Genomic DNA, 13,806 nt, shown 5'->3' with positions numbered 1-13,806 from the left:
TTGGGTAAAATGATCCCTTGTATCCTGTTAGAGTTTTGTCAGCAAAGGAGTAGATGAAGGAAAATGAATTGTTTGCTTAGACTTGAAGAAAATTTTACAACCGGTTTCCTTTCCAAAGCACAATTTCTATTTCTGGATGTGTCTCCCACCATCTCCTGCATGCATCGAATCATCTGTAGCTCCGGACAAAACACAACTTGCAGGCTTGTACAGGTATTTACCAGTGCTAGGAAGAGATTATGGGTGGATTTGTCTAAGAGGAGCCAATTGGCTATTCCTGTGTGCTGCATTGGCTAAGAGCTACCCTTCTCACCCACTTACTACTTCGTTAAATAACTGGTGGTAAATTGTGGGATTGGATTGGAAATAAGGGTTCAGGCTGCTGGTGACTTGTGCAGTAGGAATGCCCTTTAGGGGAAGGGTAATTATAGTGCTTTGGAGGCTTGTTTGGGGAGTTTTTTTTTAGGGTAGGGTTTTTTAGTCCTGATGTTCCTGAAACTGCTTGAAAGAAACAAAACTAAAGAAATATTCAATGTAGCAAATAAAAACCGGTATATCTTAGGTTTAAACTGTTGGTTGTTAGCTGTTGGACTGCCATTATAACAGTGTTTGACAGTGGAAATTGAAACTGTATGACATTCATGGTACTATTTCAGTAAAACTACAGTCAAATGCACAGTAAAACGTTAAGTAGTAAGCAGGTGAATAGCACCCTCTACTTGCTGAACACTTGGTGAGTTTTCTGCTTGCACCTTTACAAAAATGCTAAATTAGCAAATAAGGCTCTTCAAGTGAGCAATTTGTGGTGTAGAAAACTTGGAATCATCTGTACTCCATGTAGGAATCAAAGGCTAGAACTTGATTAAAGCTTTAAAAAAAGTGTTCATTATTTTTCAGCTTCTTCATGAGCTTTAGCTGTTAGAACGCTCCAAGATTTCTGAAGATGAAATTATTGTTACATTATTGGTAGCATATTCTTTTAAAATCCTGCATGTTAAAACATAGCTTATGTTGTTAAGCTCTACAAGACAATTGCTGAAAACGCATTTGCTTCTAATGGATTAAATTTATTTTTTAATAGAAGAATCTAAAATATGTTAGTATAATGAAAACAACTATTGTCTTCAAACTCGGAGCTTATTTTCCTGTAAGGCAGTATGGAAGATTTCTAATGAGAGTATCCCCTTTGCCTTTTCATCTCTGTTCTTTTAGAAGTTCTACAAGTTTTCTGCACTTTGCATGTGCATTTAACTAAAACCAAACCTGCATGCGATATCATGCAGAGAAATACAAAAATGTTGTTAAAGAGGCTGTAACATTTATTCATACTTGTTTTCAAAAAGTTAGGGGTCAAGGTTTTCTCAGAACAACCTTTTAGTCTGAGTATTCTTAATGCTTGAAGGAAATTTGTTTATGCATGTTTTATTCCACCACTTTTACCCGTTTAGTTTAAGTAGTTATTAATAAATTAAGGATTTTTTTAAATCTTGCTGTTGAATTTTATAAACCACTTAAAATATATCTTGAGGCATGTGACGACCCCCAGTTTATGACATAAGGACCAAACAAAAATGGCCACAAGCTGCAGTATATTCTGTTGACTCAAGTCCAGCAGAAAGTGTCCAGTAAACATGATTGAACTGAAAATCACTATAGACAGGTAGTGATTCAAATGTATCGCTGATACAGAGTCAAGAAAAGGATGCTAAGTTGACCAGTCATTGCAACATTACGTGGTAGTTACTTAAGAGAGCACACCTGATTGAATAGTACATGCAAATATATGCATAAATTTATATCAGGTTAAAAAAGTAATCTCTAAAGACTGTTCCTACATAGCTATTTAAATGTGAATATTACAGCATTATTCCTCTGTCAATTTACATACTAAAGGCTATTTTCACACCTAAACTGACAGTAATGTTTAAAAACAAGTGTAACAGGAAAGCCAAAATGTATGTATTTTGTTGGTCTTGTTGCAATGTTTTAAATTTAGGAAATAGTTACAAACATTAACCATTTTTTCCTTCTAATTCTGCTGTTTTACAAAAGCAATCTTCTGCTGAAGAAATAAAAATGCTTTATTTCTGCTTATATTTTCAAACTTATTTTTTAATGCCTTTGGTAAGCATTTGTTCTTGATATGTTGCTGTTTTTGCAAGAATCTTTTATATTTGGCATAAATGAGACTAGTCCAACTGTTCTAAATGTATGTTTATCGTATAATTACGTATTGTACTGTTGGAGGAAAAAAAAAAAACACGAGCCAGTAGCTTTCTATATTGGTAATTGCAACGTGATGATAAGCTTATTTTAAAGTTTGTCATCATAATTTTACCTAGGGGTTAAAATTATATGCTCTCTCCAAGTTTTCTGAAGTTGATGTCTTAATGGGTTATTTCTAGGCTACCAAAAATAACATGCATATAACCAGTTGCATTGTTTTGCAAATTCTGCTTTGTTCTAATTTCAGTCTTTCTCTTTGTAAATGGATAGCCTTATTCATGCTGTTTTCCTTCCCCACCTCATTTTAGCAATGCAATTAGGAAAAAAAACAGCAAAACCAAATATTTATACCTTAGTCCTAGCATATGTTCACAAAGGGGTACTTAAATTCCCACTGATGGTGTTAGATCTGTGTTTTTTTTTCCAGTTGCACTGTGTTAATTGTGTGTAATAAGATAATTAAAACAATGGTAAGGAAATTAATGCAGATGAACATAGTTTTTTCTTTGGTAGTCAGGTAAAGCACAGGGCTTGAGTATTTTAATTTAATTGCCAGGAAATTATTGACTTGCTTTCTTTGCAATAAGGTCCTAATCTACTGCTGCGAATGTCGTATTTCTCCAGTTTTGTGCACTGTATTGGTATAGCAGAGGTATCAGTTGGAAAGCTTTTAAAATCTGTGAGCTACTTCTGTTTGAAGCTGTAAGTTTTTTGTTCTGTATTTTCCCCCTCCATGATTACTCTTGTCACAAATGTAACTGTGACAGTCTGATGCACCTTTTTTTTGAGTGCTTGTATTTCAGTAGTTATAATAAATATTTGAGTAGTTTAAAAAAAAAAAAAAGTTGATGAAATCTGTTGATTGCTGCTCCCTTCCCGTAGCATTTTAGAAATGTTTGGGCTTAAATAAGGTTCTTATCTCTAATGCATCATTGGGCAGAACAATTCAAAATATTTCCAAATGCTATTAGAACTATAGACTGCAAATTACTGATTCATCAGCCTGTCACCTGCTGGCAGTCTGCCTGGGATGGACAAACAGCTACTTGTGAATTGACCTAAAACATGTGTTGGACAGTGTAAGCTGAGATACGTTCTATGTTAAGGACTCAGAAGCCTTCAACAACAAAGCTGGATAGTCTTGCTCAAAACAACCAAAAAAAAAAAAGACCAAGACGGTTTAAAATATATATTTAAGTAATGGAAATTAAGTTAACTGTCTTTAGTATGATGAAAGCATTTTGGAACTGTATGCCTCTTCTTAGTATTCTTGTCTTTAAGTTTGGTGATGGTTTTGCATATTTTTGCTGCAAGTAATCAGTGCCTCCAGAAAAAAGTAATGATTAATTGGTTAAAAATTACAAAATTAATTTTTTACTTTTTGCATCTGGTCAATTTCTTTAATGTTTAATTAAAAACTTATAAGAATTTTATGATGGAATAAAAGAAAATCAGATACATTCCTCATGTATATAAAGGACATAAATAGGGATATCTTTTTTTTTTTTTCCCGTCAGTTGATTTTTAGCATTTGAGCCGCAGTTTTACTCTTGTGATTTTTTGGGACTTGCTGGCTTTGCTGGTTCAGGCTTGTGGTTTTAGACAGGTTTTGATACATGTTGATCTCATATATGTGTTTCAATATGTTCTACAAATGCAATCCTAGGCAGTGAGGTCTTTGAGTAAAGACTTTTTGTCATGGCAGTGTAGGTGTTTAAGGACATAACTAAGCAGTTATCCTTTGGCGTCATTGCTGGTTCTTTCTGTTTCTCCTTGCTCTGATTAATTTCAGAATTTATGTCTGTCATTATAGGGGTGAAGAACACCTTTTCATGGTTCCAGTTTTCATAACTGATATTCAGTTCTTTTTGCTGTGAAATAATTTAGTCTTAAACTGCACAGTGGTAAATATTGCTTTTCTAGTTTAGAATTTCAAGTCGAAGTATACTCTGTTATTGCTCATCCATTTTAGAATGGGTACTGAAGGAAATGAAGCTTTTAAAATTATGTAGTATTACTATTCCTTCCTGATTAAAAAAAAAAAAAAGAAACAAAACATAATGGCCAATATTTGCACAAAATCAATACATTTTGACATAGTTACTCGGACAGCTTCATGAGGGGAGAGAGGCTGTTCGTGGCCCTTGTTTGGGCAGTGTATGTGTGCTGCAAGGCACGCTTTCATATCAGATGAAAACAACAGCAAGAAAGGAAAATTCACAGTGAGAGAAGTCAGACACTGTTGCAGGTTCTGCAGGGGTGATGTGTCTATCTACATCCTTGAAAGAAAGTTGGGAAGAGTATGTTTTTGTTTGTTTGTTTGTTTTTTCCAATGAGTAATTTAATGATTTCTTCTTATTCTCTTAGAATGATGAGAATGTGTCACTCCAGGACATCACACTCTCAATTCCATCCAGTCCAGAACCACAAGAACCTGAGTCAACTTACACTAAGGTAAATTACACTGATTTACTCTCCAGAACTTGTTTGTAAAAAGAAAATTAATTTTTATTACTGAAGTAATGTTTATTGCATCTATTCAAATCTATTTTGTCAAATCAAATTTTGTTATAATGAAAGGATTTATTTGACCTTCTGAAATACTAATACCAGTACTGTTTAAATAATTAAACATAACTTTTGATACTTGTAGCAATTGTGGCGAATTAAACTGTAGAGTAACATCTTTCAAGATTTTTCTCAATTTGATAACTGTTAGAATTTGAAAAGACAATTTTTGCTAATGACAATTTTTGCGTTGAAGTGTAATCATACCATAATTTTCATTACATGCTGTATTTCATGAGACTTTCTGTTGACTTATGCTCCAGTTTAAAATCATTCCTCTAAAGCAAGTTTTTCCTGAAATACTGCAGGTATAGCAAACATAAGAACTCAAAAATTAACAGAATGATCCCCACAAAATCAAAGTTGTATTTATTGTTTTAAAATGGGTATTAAAGAGAGAAGCAATCACAATGGTTGTTCCAGAAAGGATCATCTTTTATGGTCACAGACTTGTGCTTTCTACAGTGCTGAAGTTTTATGGAATTACTGGAGGCTCTTACTATAAAGTCAATATAGAAAGATCAGTAATCCTACTCTACAGTAGGAGAATAATACTTGTTGAGGAGATAATGAAGTTGAAAATATATTTTGAAAGGGAAGAACACTTAGAATCCAATTTCTGTTTGAAGGTCACTTGTCCAAATCCTGATTTCAGGGTTTAAGAGGTTTGCCAAAACCATAGATCAATATGCATGATCCTTTAACAATCCTGATTTCTACATTATTAACAGTTCATTTAGGACTTATTTTCTTTAGAATTGTTTGTCTGATATGTTAGTTGTACTTGTACTTCGACAGCCGTCTCCCTCACAATTTTAGTTTTAAATTCTGAAGGAAAATATGTTGGTTTTTAACTTCATAGCAAAAAACAAAAGCTAGGTTTAGCTGACACTTTGAATGGTCATTTCCTTAATTGAAGTTAGCATATGGTTTAGAAAAACTGTACAAGAAATCCATCTGGATGCTGTCCTAAAGCAGTAACTAATAACACTTAGTGAAAATGAAAGTAGATGTATGCGACTGGATGAAAGAACACCCCTCAATGTATGGCCTAGCTTTAATGGCACAGCTGTGAAGTACGTTAAGATTACCATGTGATGAGAAATAATTTTTTTTAAATCAAACTTGCATATATATATATTTTTTTAATTTTCTGAACTTTGCATGATTTGAAGTTGTCAGTTTCTAGTAGGATGAATTCAAATCAATTCTACTGTTTGCATTCTGGGGGCCCTACAGCTGAATGGAGTACTCCAGGTGGGGTCTCATGAGAGTGGGGTAGAGGGACAGAGAATCATGTCCATCAACCTGCTGGCCACACTGTTTTTGATACAGCCCAGGATGCAATTGGCTTTCTGGGTTGCAAGTACACACGGCCAGCTCACCTTTGGGCTTTCATTCACCAATATCCCGAAGCCCTCCTCTGCAGGGCTGCTCTCTATCTACTCATCACACAGCCTGTTATTGATGTTTGAGATTGCCCTGACCAAGCGCAGGACCTTATGCTTAGCATTGTTGAACTTCATGAGGTTTACACGAGCCAACCTCTCAAGCCTGTCAAAGTTCCTCTGGATGGCATCCCTTCCATCCAAAGTGCCAACACCACCACACAGCCTGGTATCGCTGGCAAACGTGCTGAGGGTGCTCTCAATCCCACTGACCATGTTGCCAACAAAGATGTTAAATAATACCAGTCCAAATATTTCTACTACTAACAGAAATACTACTAGAGGCAGTATTTAATGGTTAGGGTATTTTTTTTTAACTCCATGACACCAGTTTCTTGAATGACGGACGAATCTGTATTGAAATTGCAGCTGATTTACTTGCACGTTGTGAATGTAGGGAGTTGGTTAAACTCTCTTTGAAAGAGACTTTTAGTCAAGGTTCTTTGTTCTTAGTTGTATTTATCAGCCGACTTCACCAAATGAAAAAGATGAGGAAAGCATGTGCTAATATTACTGTTAGGGCTCCATGAACACCTGAAGTAGCATGTCCTGTAGAGGCGTTGAGTTAGGTTGTATAGCCCATATGGAAAACTTCGTATTGCCCAATGTTCTGTTGCAGACAGAAGATTTGGTGAATGAGATCAGGAAGCTTAAAGATGAACTGAAGAAAAAGGATGAAACAATCAACCAATTAGAGCATCAACTTGTAAGTATAATGTTAAATGCTTAATAAAATCCAAGTATGTACTTGGGGATCTTTAATTCAGTAGGGCCAGTCATGATTTTTTGTTTAATATTAAATTGACCAAATAAAAGTTACATCTCTGAAACTAGGGGACGCTTATCATAAATCAGGTCCAGATAAACACAGATATCCCCAGGCAAAATTATTTTATGCCTCTTCACTTTTTGTTCCTGTTCAGAGTAAACTTTGGGTTTTGCCATGTATATTTCTGCATTTGGTTCCAGCAAACTAGTCTGGTATGACAATTCTTGCAAAACAGTCCCATGTTCTCAAGCCATTTTCTGAAGCTATTTTAGATAAATTGCTTTTTGAATTTACTTGAAACTCATTGATTGATCTTGTCTCAATCAAAACCACAAAACAGAATGGAGGGGGGGGTATGATGTCACTTAAATGTATTTTGGGCTTTAGAAGAAAATTACAAATAGATTTCTGTGATGAGAATAACTTTTTATTTGTGATTTTCCTGTGCAGTCCATGCCATTTTCCTTGGCTAATGAGACTATTTATAACTGCTTTCATAACCCTTTTTAAATTAATGGTCGTGAAACTTAATTCACACTATAGGATGTGTTATGACATTGGATATGAAATTTCATTTTATAATAAGTTTCATAACAGTCCCCATGCACCTTCCCTTTGTTAAATGGTAGAAACACTTGTGTTTCAATTTCGTCTTGATATATACTGAGTAAAGCTTTTGAACATACCGTTACCTGCCTGTTCATCTTCTTGATTAATTGCAGATATTTGCAATTACTGCATTTTTGTGCAGATGCATATGTATGATCCAGATCTTTCAAGTACCCTCCTGACAGGGAGACGTAGTCCTGGAGAATTAAATGTTAGATAAGCAATTAACACTAGACCAATACTCTATTTGTATCAATACAAAATAAACATGGTATTGACTTCTGGGCCTCAATGGTGCTTTTCAAGAATCTTTCCTAGTTGTTTTCTAATAAATTCTTCTTTCTCTTTCTTCGGGGGTTAAGGCCACTAGATGTAACTGCCAGAGAGACAACCATAAACCTTCAGGGGCAACGTCTGTGTGCGCTGATAAATTTACGCAAACCTCCTGGAGAAGGAGTTCTGTGAGTAAAATTTGCCACTCCTTCTTGGATATTACTTTGTATTTCACTCCCCAATTTTATTCTTAATTTTATTACACAAGTTGGCTGGCCTTATTTAAGAGATTATACTCTTAAATGAGTGTTCTATTCATACATCCTTACTGCTGTGCGTACCGTACACATTCTGTTGCTGACCTTTTCTTATTTATAAGTTTATTACAAGCTTTTATTTTAAAATATATAATTAAATTTTAGAATTTTGTGTTTAATCATATTTTGCACTGTTTATGTTACAGGCAGCCCACGCCGTATATCTAAGCATACATTAAGACACTTTCCTATCTTGATTTTCAAGTCATAGGTATTCATATCTGTTTTTTGTTGTTGAAGTTTCATTGCTGCTGTGCACGTGTTTGAAGAAAAGTAACAGTGTATTCTAACTCTCAGTCCCTAAGTGTAAAAAACAACAGCAACAACAGAAAAGTTAATATTTTTTTTCAATCATTTATTTGAAGAACTTAGCTTATTCAAAAAATTATTGGGTGAAAATCACTTTGACAAAGGACATGTTCATTCCCATATGTTGTTGCATGGATCATATTTGCTTCCATTATACAACATTGTTAAATTATACAACATTGTTAAATTCTTCAAGGATCAGTAATGGAGTACTTAAGATGATGTGAGGGGAGGCAACACTTTTGATATTAAATAATAAGGAAATGTCTTTGAACAAGGCTTTTATCAGTCACCAGCAAATAGTCTTCAGATCATAATCTTGCAGCTACTGCTTCTAGAGAGAGAATCCTGAGAGATTTCTTTGGAAGATTAAAAATGGATTAGAATTCTTGTTTCCTTTTACCCTGCCACTAGTTATTTGATGTCAGATTGTAGTAAAGATGAATCACCCCTGCCAGCCCTCTAAAACTATTCTTTTAAATATCTGGTGCTAGGATAGAAATACCACCATGTGGTATGATTAGCAGTTGCTAGCAAACACTTTCTCCTGTTGAGACCTAGCTTTTCAACATTTTTTCCAGAAAGCACCCAAAGTAAAGAGAACATAACCTTAACTGTCTCTTAGTTTGTTCTGGCACCTCTGTTCCAGTAAGTAAGTGTAATGTCCTTGATGTTCCATTCTGTTATCCTATGTCTTTGGAGCTCTTGTATTATTTCTTTTTCCCAGGCTTTAATTTCATCTGTGACATTCATATAATGTTTTTCTACACTGATACTGTGCCTAAGTTAGTGGTTATTGTTGGTGGTCCTTTTTTTTCCGATCTCATTTTCAATGTAAATTCAGAGACAGATTAGTAACTATTAAAAGTTAATTGCTAACTGCAGAAGTTTCGGTTTGAGCAACCTGTATTACTAATTTGTAAGACAAAAATATTGGAGGAGATGGAGAACGGGAGGAAGCTAAGACATTAAATCTCAGGTAAAGGATTCATTTAACCCCATTATCTCTTTGATCAAGGTGAAGTACACTCCTTTGAACTTATTCAGTACTTTTGCTTGAAAATATACTATTGTCATACGGAAATTAATTCAGGTTAAGGGAGAATATCTTTTTTTTAAAAAAAGGGCTTACCACTATGTTCCTGGTTGGGTGTGTCTTTATATACGTTTATGTATACACATAATGAACCTCTCAGTATTTTTATCTTTACATGTGAAATTTCTCAAGACAATTGATAGTGGAATTGGAAAATGCAAAGTATTGACAAATGTTCAAAATAAACTGCTTTTCAGGAACTGTTGTTTGTAAATAATAGCTCAAAGTTTTTTGGCAGAACGCTTACAGAATGACTCCATGAAACTTAAAAGCAAATGAGAAGACATTGAAAACAAACAAACAAAACCCAAAACAAACAAATTGATAGTAGCTGCTTAAGGCAGGATTTCTTGAACGGCAGCAGTTTTGCTGCTGTAGCCAAGTTCCAGTTCTAATAATCAGACCTCAGTTTTCTGGTTTAATAGTTCCTTTGCTGTATGCTTTATTGCATGGTTTAATATAAGTAGAATAAATGTAGATAAAGCCTTGACATGAAGTTATTGTCGATCTGGAACCCAATAACACAAAATGTCACTTGCAGTGGAAAGCAGAAGTAAGCTACGTTTTCTTGAGGGAGGAACTTTGTTCTAACAGTTCACAAATTTTAGTAGAACTGATACTGTGTTTTAATTTGTGAAGCATAAATAAGTCCTTGAACATAGTTAGTCACTTTTTCAAGAAATACTTCCATAAATGTGCTTAACAAACTTTGTTAACGTAGTGGTATATAACGAATAGTTGCTGGAATAAGCTAGAGACTAGTGAGAGTGGAAATAAGCTATTAAAAGATCTCAGAAATTTAAGACCATGTTAATTGCAGTAGTTTATTGCAATTTTACTCTTTACTTAAAATATCTAATATTCATGATTGCTTCATGGTTTTCCTAGTGAATAGACACGTAAGTATCATTAAATGTATTCTTTCAAAAATTTTATATTATCAGTTTGTTTCTTTATTACCAGATACAGTTCTAGAAAATGGCCCATGTTGATGTGAAAATAAATTTGGGGTTATTCTTAAGAGACCACAAATTTTTTGAAAGTACTTCTATGGGGGGCAAGGGTTATATTTAGAGGTAAATATGCCCATAAATGTGAGCTGTGTAACTTTAGGTTAATTCTTCAAACCTGTTTTGAAAACTGGGCATATTAAAATTTAATAGCTACTTATTGCCCGGTCACACTCTGGTTGTTACATGGTACGTCTTGTGTCCTGCAAGTATGCTAAAAACTGCATTATATAATTTGATTGTGTATATAGACAATGATAATTTAGAGGCAACCATTCTTTTTGGTTAGCCATCCTCAGAATAAAGTCTTGTGCAGGTATTGACTGCCAGGGTAGAGCATGACACGTCTAGACGGATTTTATATACATCTCTTATACTGAATTCACTTCTAGTCAATATATTCGTTCTGTTTAACTATCATGAGAATAATAAAAGTAAAAACTTGATGGAAGTTTTGAATACAAAGTTACCTGAGGAATTTAATGTTGATGGAGAAAGCTTACAGGGAGAAAAAATATGAGCATTACCACAATTGTCTTGCGTGTTTTGCAGCATTGTTTTTGTAATACAAAATAGTGAAAGATACTGAGATTTTAAAGGTACTAACAGGGGTTAGATGTCTTCAATTTCTGTTGTCAAGTTATTTGATGTCTTGAACTAGAAAGGTTGTTTGCAGATGCTGAGAAGTGAAGTACATTAAGCTAACTATAAGCCCCTGAATTTGGATGAACATGCCTGTGAAAAATTCTGGCCCTGAGGTCCAGTTCCTTAGCAGAACATGATTCAAGTGCTCTCCTGTGCCTTGAAACAGTAAATAGTAACAGTAAGAGCTGACTTTCTCCTCTGTCTCAGAGTAGCAAGTGGTGATGAGATTTATTTTACTTTTTAAAGGTTATATATAATTTCACTCTTGTCTCTTGTAAAACAATAGAAAAACTCAGTGTGCACAGGAGCATGCATATTCTTGTTCTTTGCTACACCTCTTTTCTACTTCTGCGCTGAGATATTCTTTACCTTCCATTAGTGTATTGTTCCAGCTGCTTGTTCCAAAGCCTTTCACATCAATTGTTTCGGTGAACCTTCATAATGCTTTGGTTGTCTTTGTATTGTTGTCTTTGAGTATTTTCTTCCCTGAGCTATAAATCTTCAGTATGCTTTGATTCTGCAACTTTAAATTTCCAGGTATTGAAGCCTAGTTGCTATGTAAGTGTTTATCTTCACATTTGGCATAGGTTTCTCCCATTGTCCAGCACTTCTCTGCTGTGCTGTTCACTTGCTGATCTGTTTTAATATACTAAAAAAGACCACTAATGCATGTACTTTCTTGGCGACACAGTACCATGACTGGACTAGATAGTCTTGTGCACCTGCTTCTTGCTTTGTTACAGTGATGCTGCATGACATGTAGGCATGTGCAGAGCAGAGGTCCTTTAAATCTTTCACAGCAGTTCTTGTTTGTTCAGTCTAAAACCAGCACATAAATCTTGATGTTCTCTACTTCCAAGAATACCATTGCATGTCAGAGCTGTTCATTTATAATCTTCCTGGGTGTTAGGCTAGCAAAAGGAAACAGCTGCGAAAACATTTTGTTTGCATTGATACTTGGAGTATGTCATTGTAAATTTGTTCATGAGGTGGTGCTCTGAGTTTGTATGGGACAGCTGGCAATGCTAGGTGAGACAGCAAAGACAGACGTGGATAAAAGTGGGTTTTGCCTGTATTTGTTTCTGTAACAGGAAAGACATTTTAAAGCAAAGCAGTAGTGGTTTTGGATATTGCTGTATCCTTGGAAAAATAGCTGCAATGTTTGGCTGTTGGTCTAAGATTACTATGCAGCAGTACCTTAGAATTATTTCTCTTGTCCTGTTCTGGCAAAAGCAATTGCTTTTATTCATGTGATTGCTTATTCTAAGGTTGAGGTCTCTTCCTAGCAATGGAAAACTCTGGCCTTAATATCATTGTAGTAGCATTTTTCTAAAAACGAATCCTCCTGGCCCCCAACAAGTTTTGCAGTGCAGTGAAGGTCGAAACTTCAGGTCAAAGGTTTTAGCAGCAATTGTACGATTCATCACATTCTGTGAAAAACGTTCATCACTTTGTTCTGGTTTGTAGGCTGCGTGATCTCAATTGGTCTCGTTTTTCCACCCTTTTCCTGAGTATTTTGCCTGGTACTAAATTCTGAATCACTTTTCTGTTGGGATGTTTCTGTTGTTTCACAATTTCAGTATCTGGGAAATGAGAGGAATGGGACTTAAGTTTAGGGCCTGGATGCACATAACAGCTGAGGGGAGGAAATGTGGGGACTGCTGTCTAAAGTTAAAGTGCAAGTGTAAAGACCTGCGTCACACTAAGCTTCAGAACCTAGAAGAATACTATTGGTTTTCGCACTTTTACATAATTCATTTTTTAAAATAAACTTAGGTAAGTAGTGTTCTCATCTTTCAATTCTACCAGTGTTTGCTTATTGGTTTTAGAGGCTCTTTAATAGTCAAGCAAAAAAAGATTGTTTTTCACATCTCTTCCGTATATTCTTTAGGAAACTACTATTTTCTGTATGTTTTAGATATATGTCATGATCTAGGAGACACACTTATTTGTCTGTATGTGTTTTTTTCCTGTTCTTTGGATTTCTTGGGAGCATCACCATATGTTTGACTAATGGGGGAGTGAATGTGAGTCATTCTGGAAAGAAGAGCTTTGTAGATTTCTTTGCTGAAGTTCTGTAAAATGCTATTAAAAGAAAAGTCATCTTTTCTTAAGCCAGCCTTACTGTCAGATACCCCTCTTTTAATGTAATGTATCTGAGGATCAGTACAGTCTTTATCATTAAAAAAAAAAAAATCAACTTGAAATACCCCCACTAATAAATTCCCAACACTGTATTTCTTGTTTCTTATTCAGTTCCACTGATGTTGATTTTTAATTACTTTATTTAATGTACAATTAGGCAATGCTATTATGATTTCTGCAAAGGAGAAATCTAGCTTTTGAGATTTGCCTGCATGGAGCAATGTAATCTCTGAAGACTGCTGCCAGAGGAATAGCTGGTTCTGCTTCTCAGTTCATAGAATGTTCTCTGGCATCAGTGAGAAGGGAACTGAACCATGCCTGGAGAGCAGTTTATTTTAGCAGGCAAAACACTGAAAGAAGTTATTTGCCCTTCCTTCATTTACTTCTCCAG

The 13,806-nt window shown here is 35.0% G+C and overlaps 1 protein-coding gene across 9 annotated transcripts in view; it reads left to right on the top strand.

Annotated features, from left to right (window-relative positions):
- CCSER2 (coiled-coil serine rich protein 2) overlaps positions 1-13,806 on the top strand; it is a 72,694-nt gene that overhangs the window by 46,084 nt on the left and 12,804 nt on the right. For all 9 annotated transcript variants that reach the window (XM_080597913.1, XM_080597918.1, XM_080597910.1 and 6 more), the window contains 3 exons: positions 4,594-4,680; positions 6,862-6,948; positions 7,983-8,081. In XM_080597913.1, the coding sequence (XP_080454039.1) occupies positions 4,594-4,680; positions 6,862-6,948; positions 7,983-8,081 (273 nt within the window). The remainder of the gene's footprint in view (positions 1-4,593; positions 4,681-6,861; positions 6,949-7,982; positions 8,082-13,806) is intronic.

Source organism: Anser brachyrhynchus (assembly GCF_964034855.1).
Source record: "Anser brachyrhynchus genome assembly, chromosome: 6".
In the NCBI taxonomy this organism is placed as follows: domain Eukaryota; kingdom Metazoa; phylum Chordata; class Aves; order Anseriformes; family Anatidae; genus Anser; species Anser brachyrhynchus.
The sequence above is the reverse complement of the archived record's forward strand: the minus strand, read 5'-3'. Positions and strand labels throughout refer to the sequence as shown.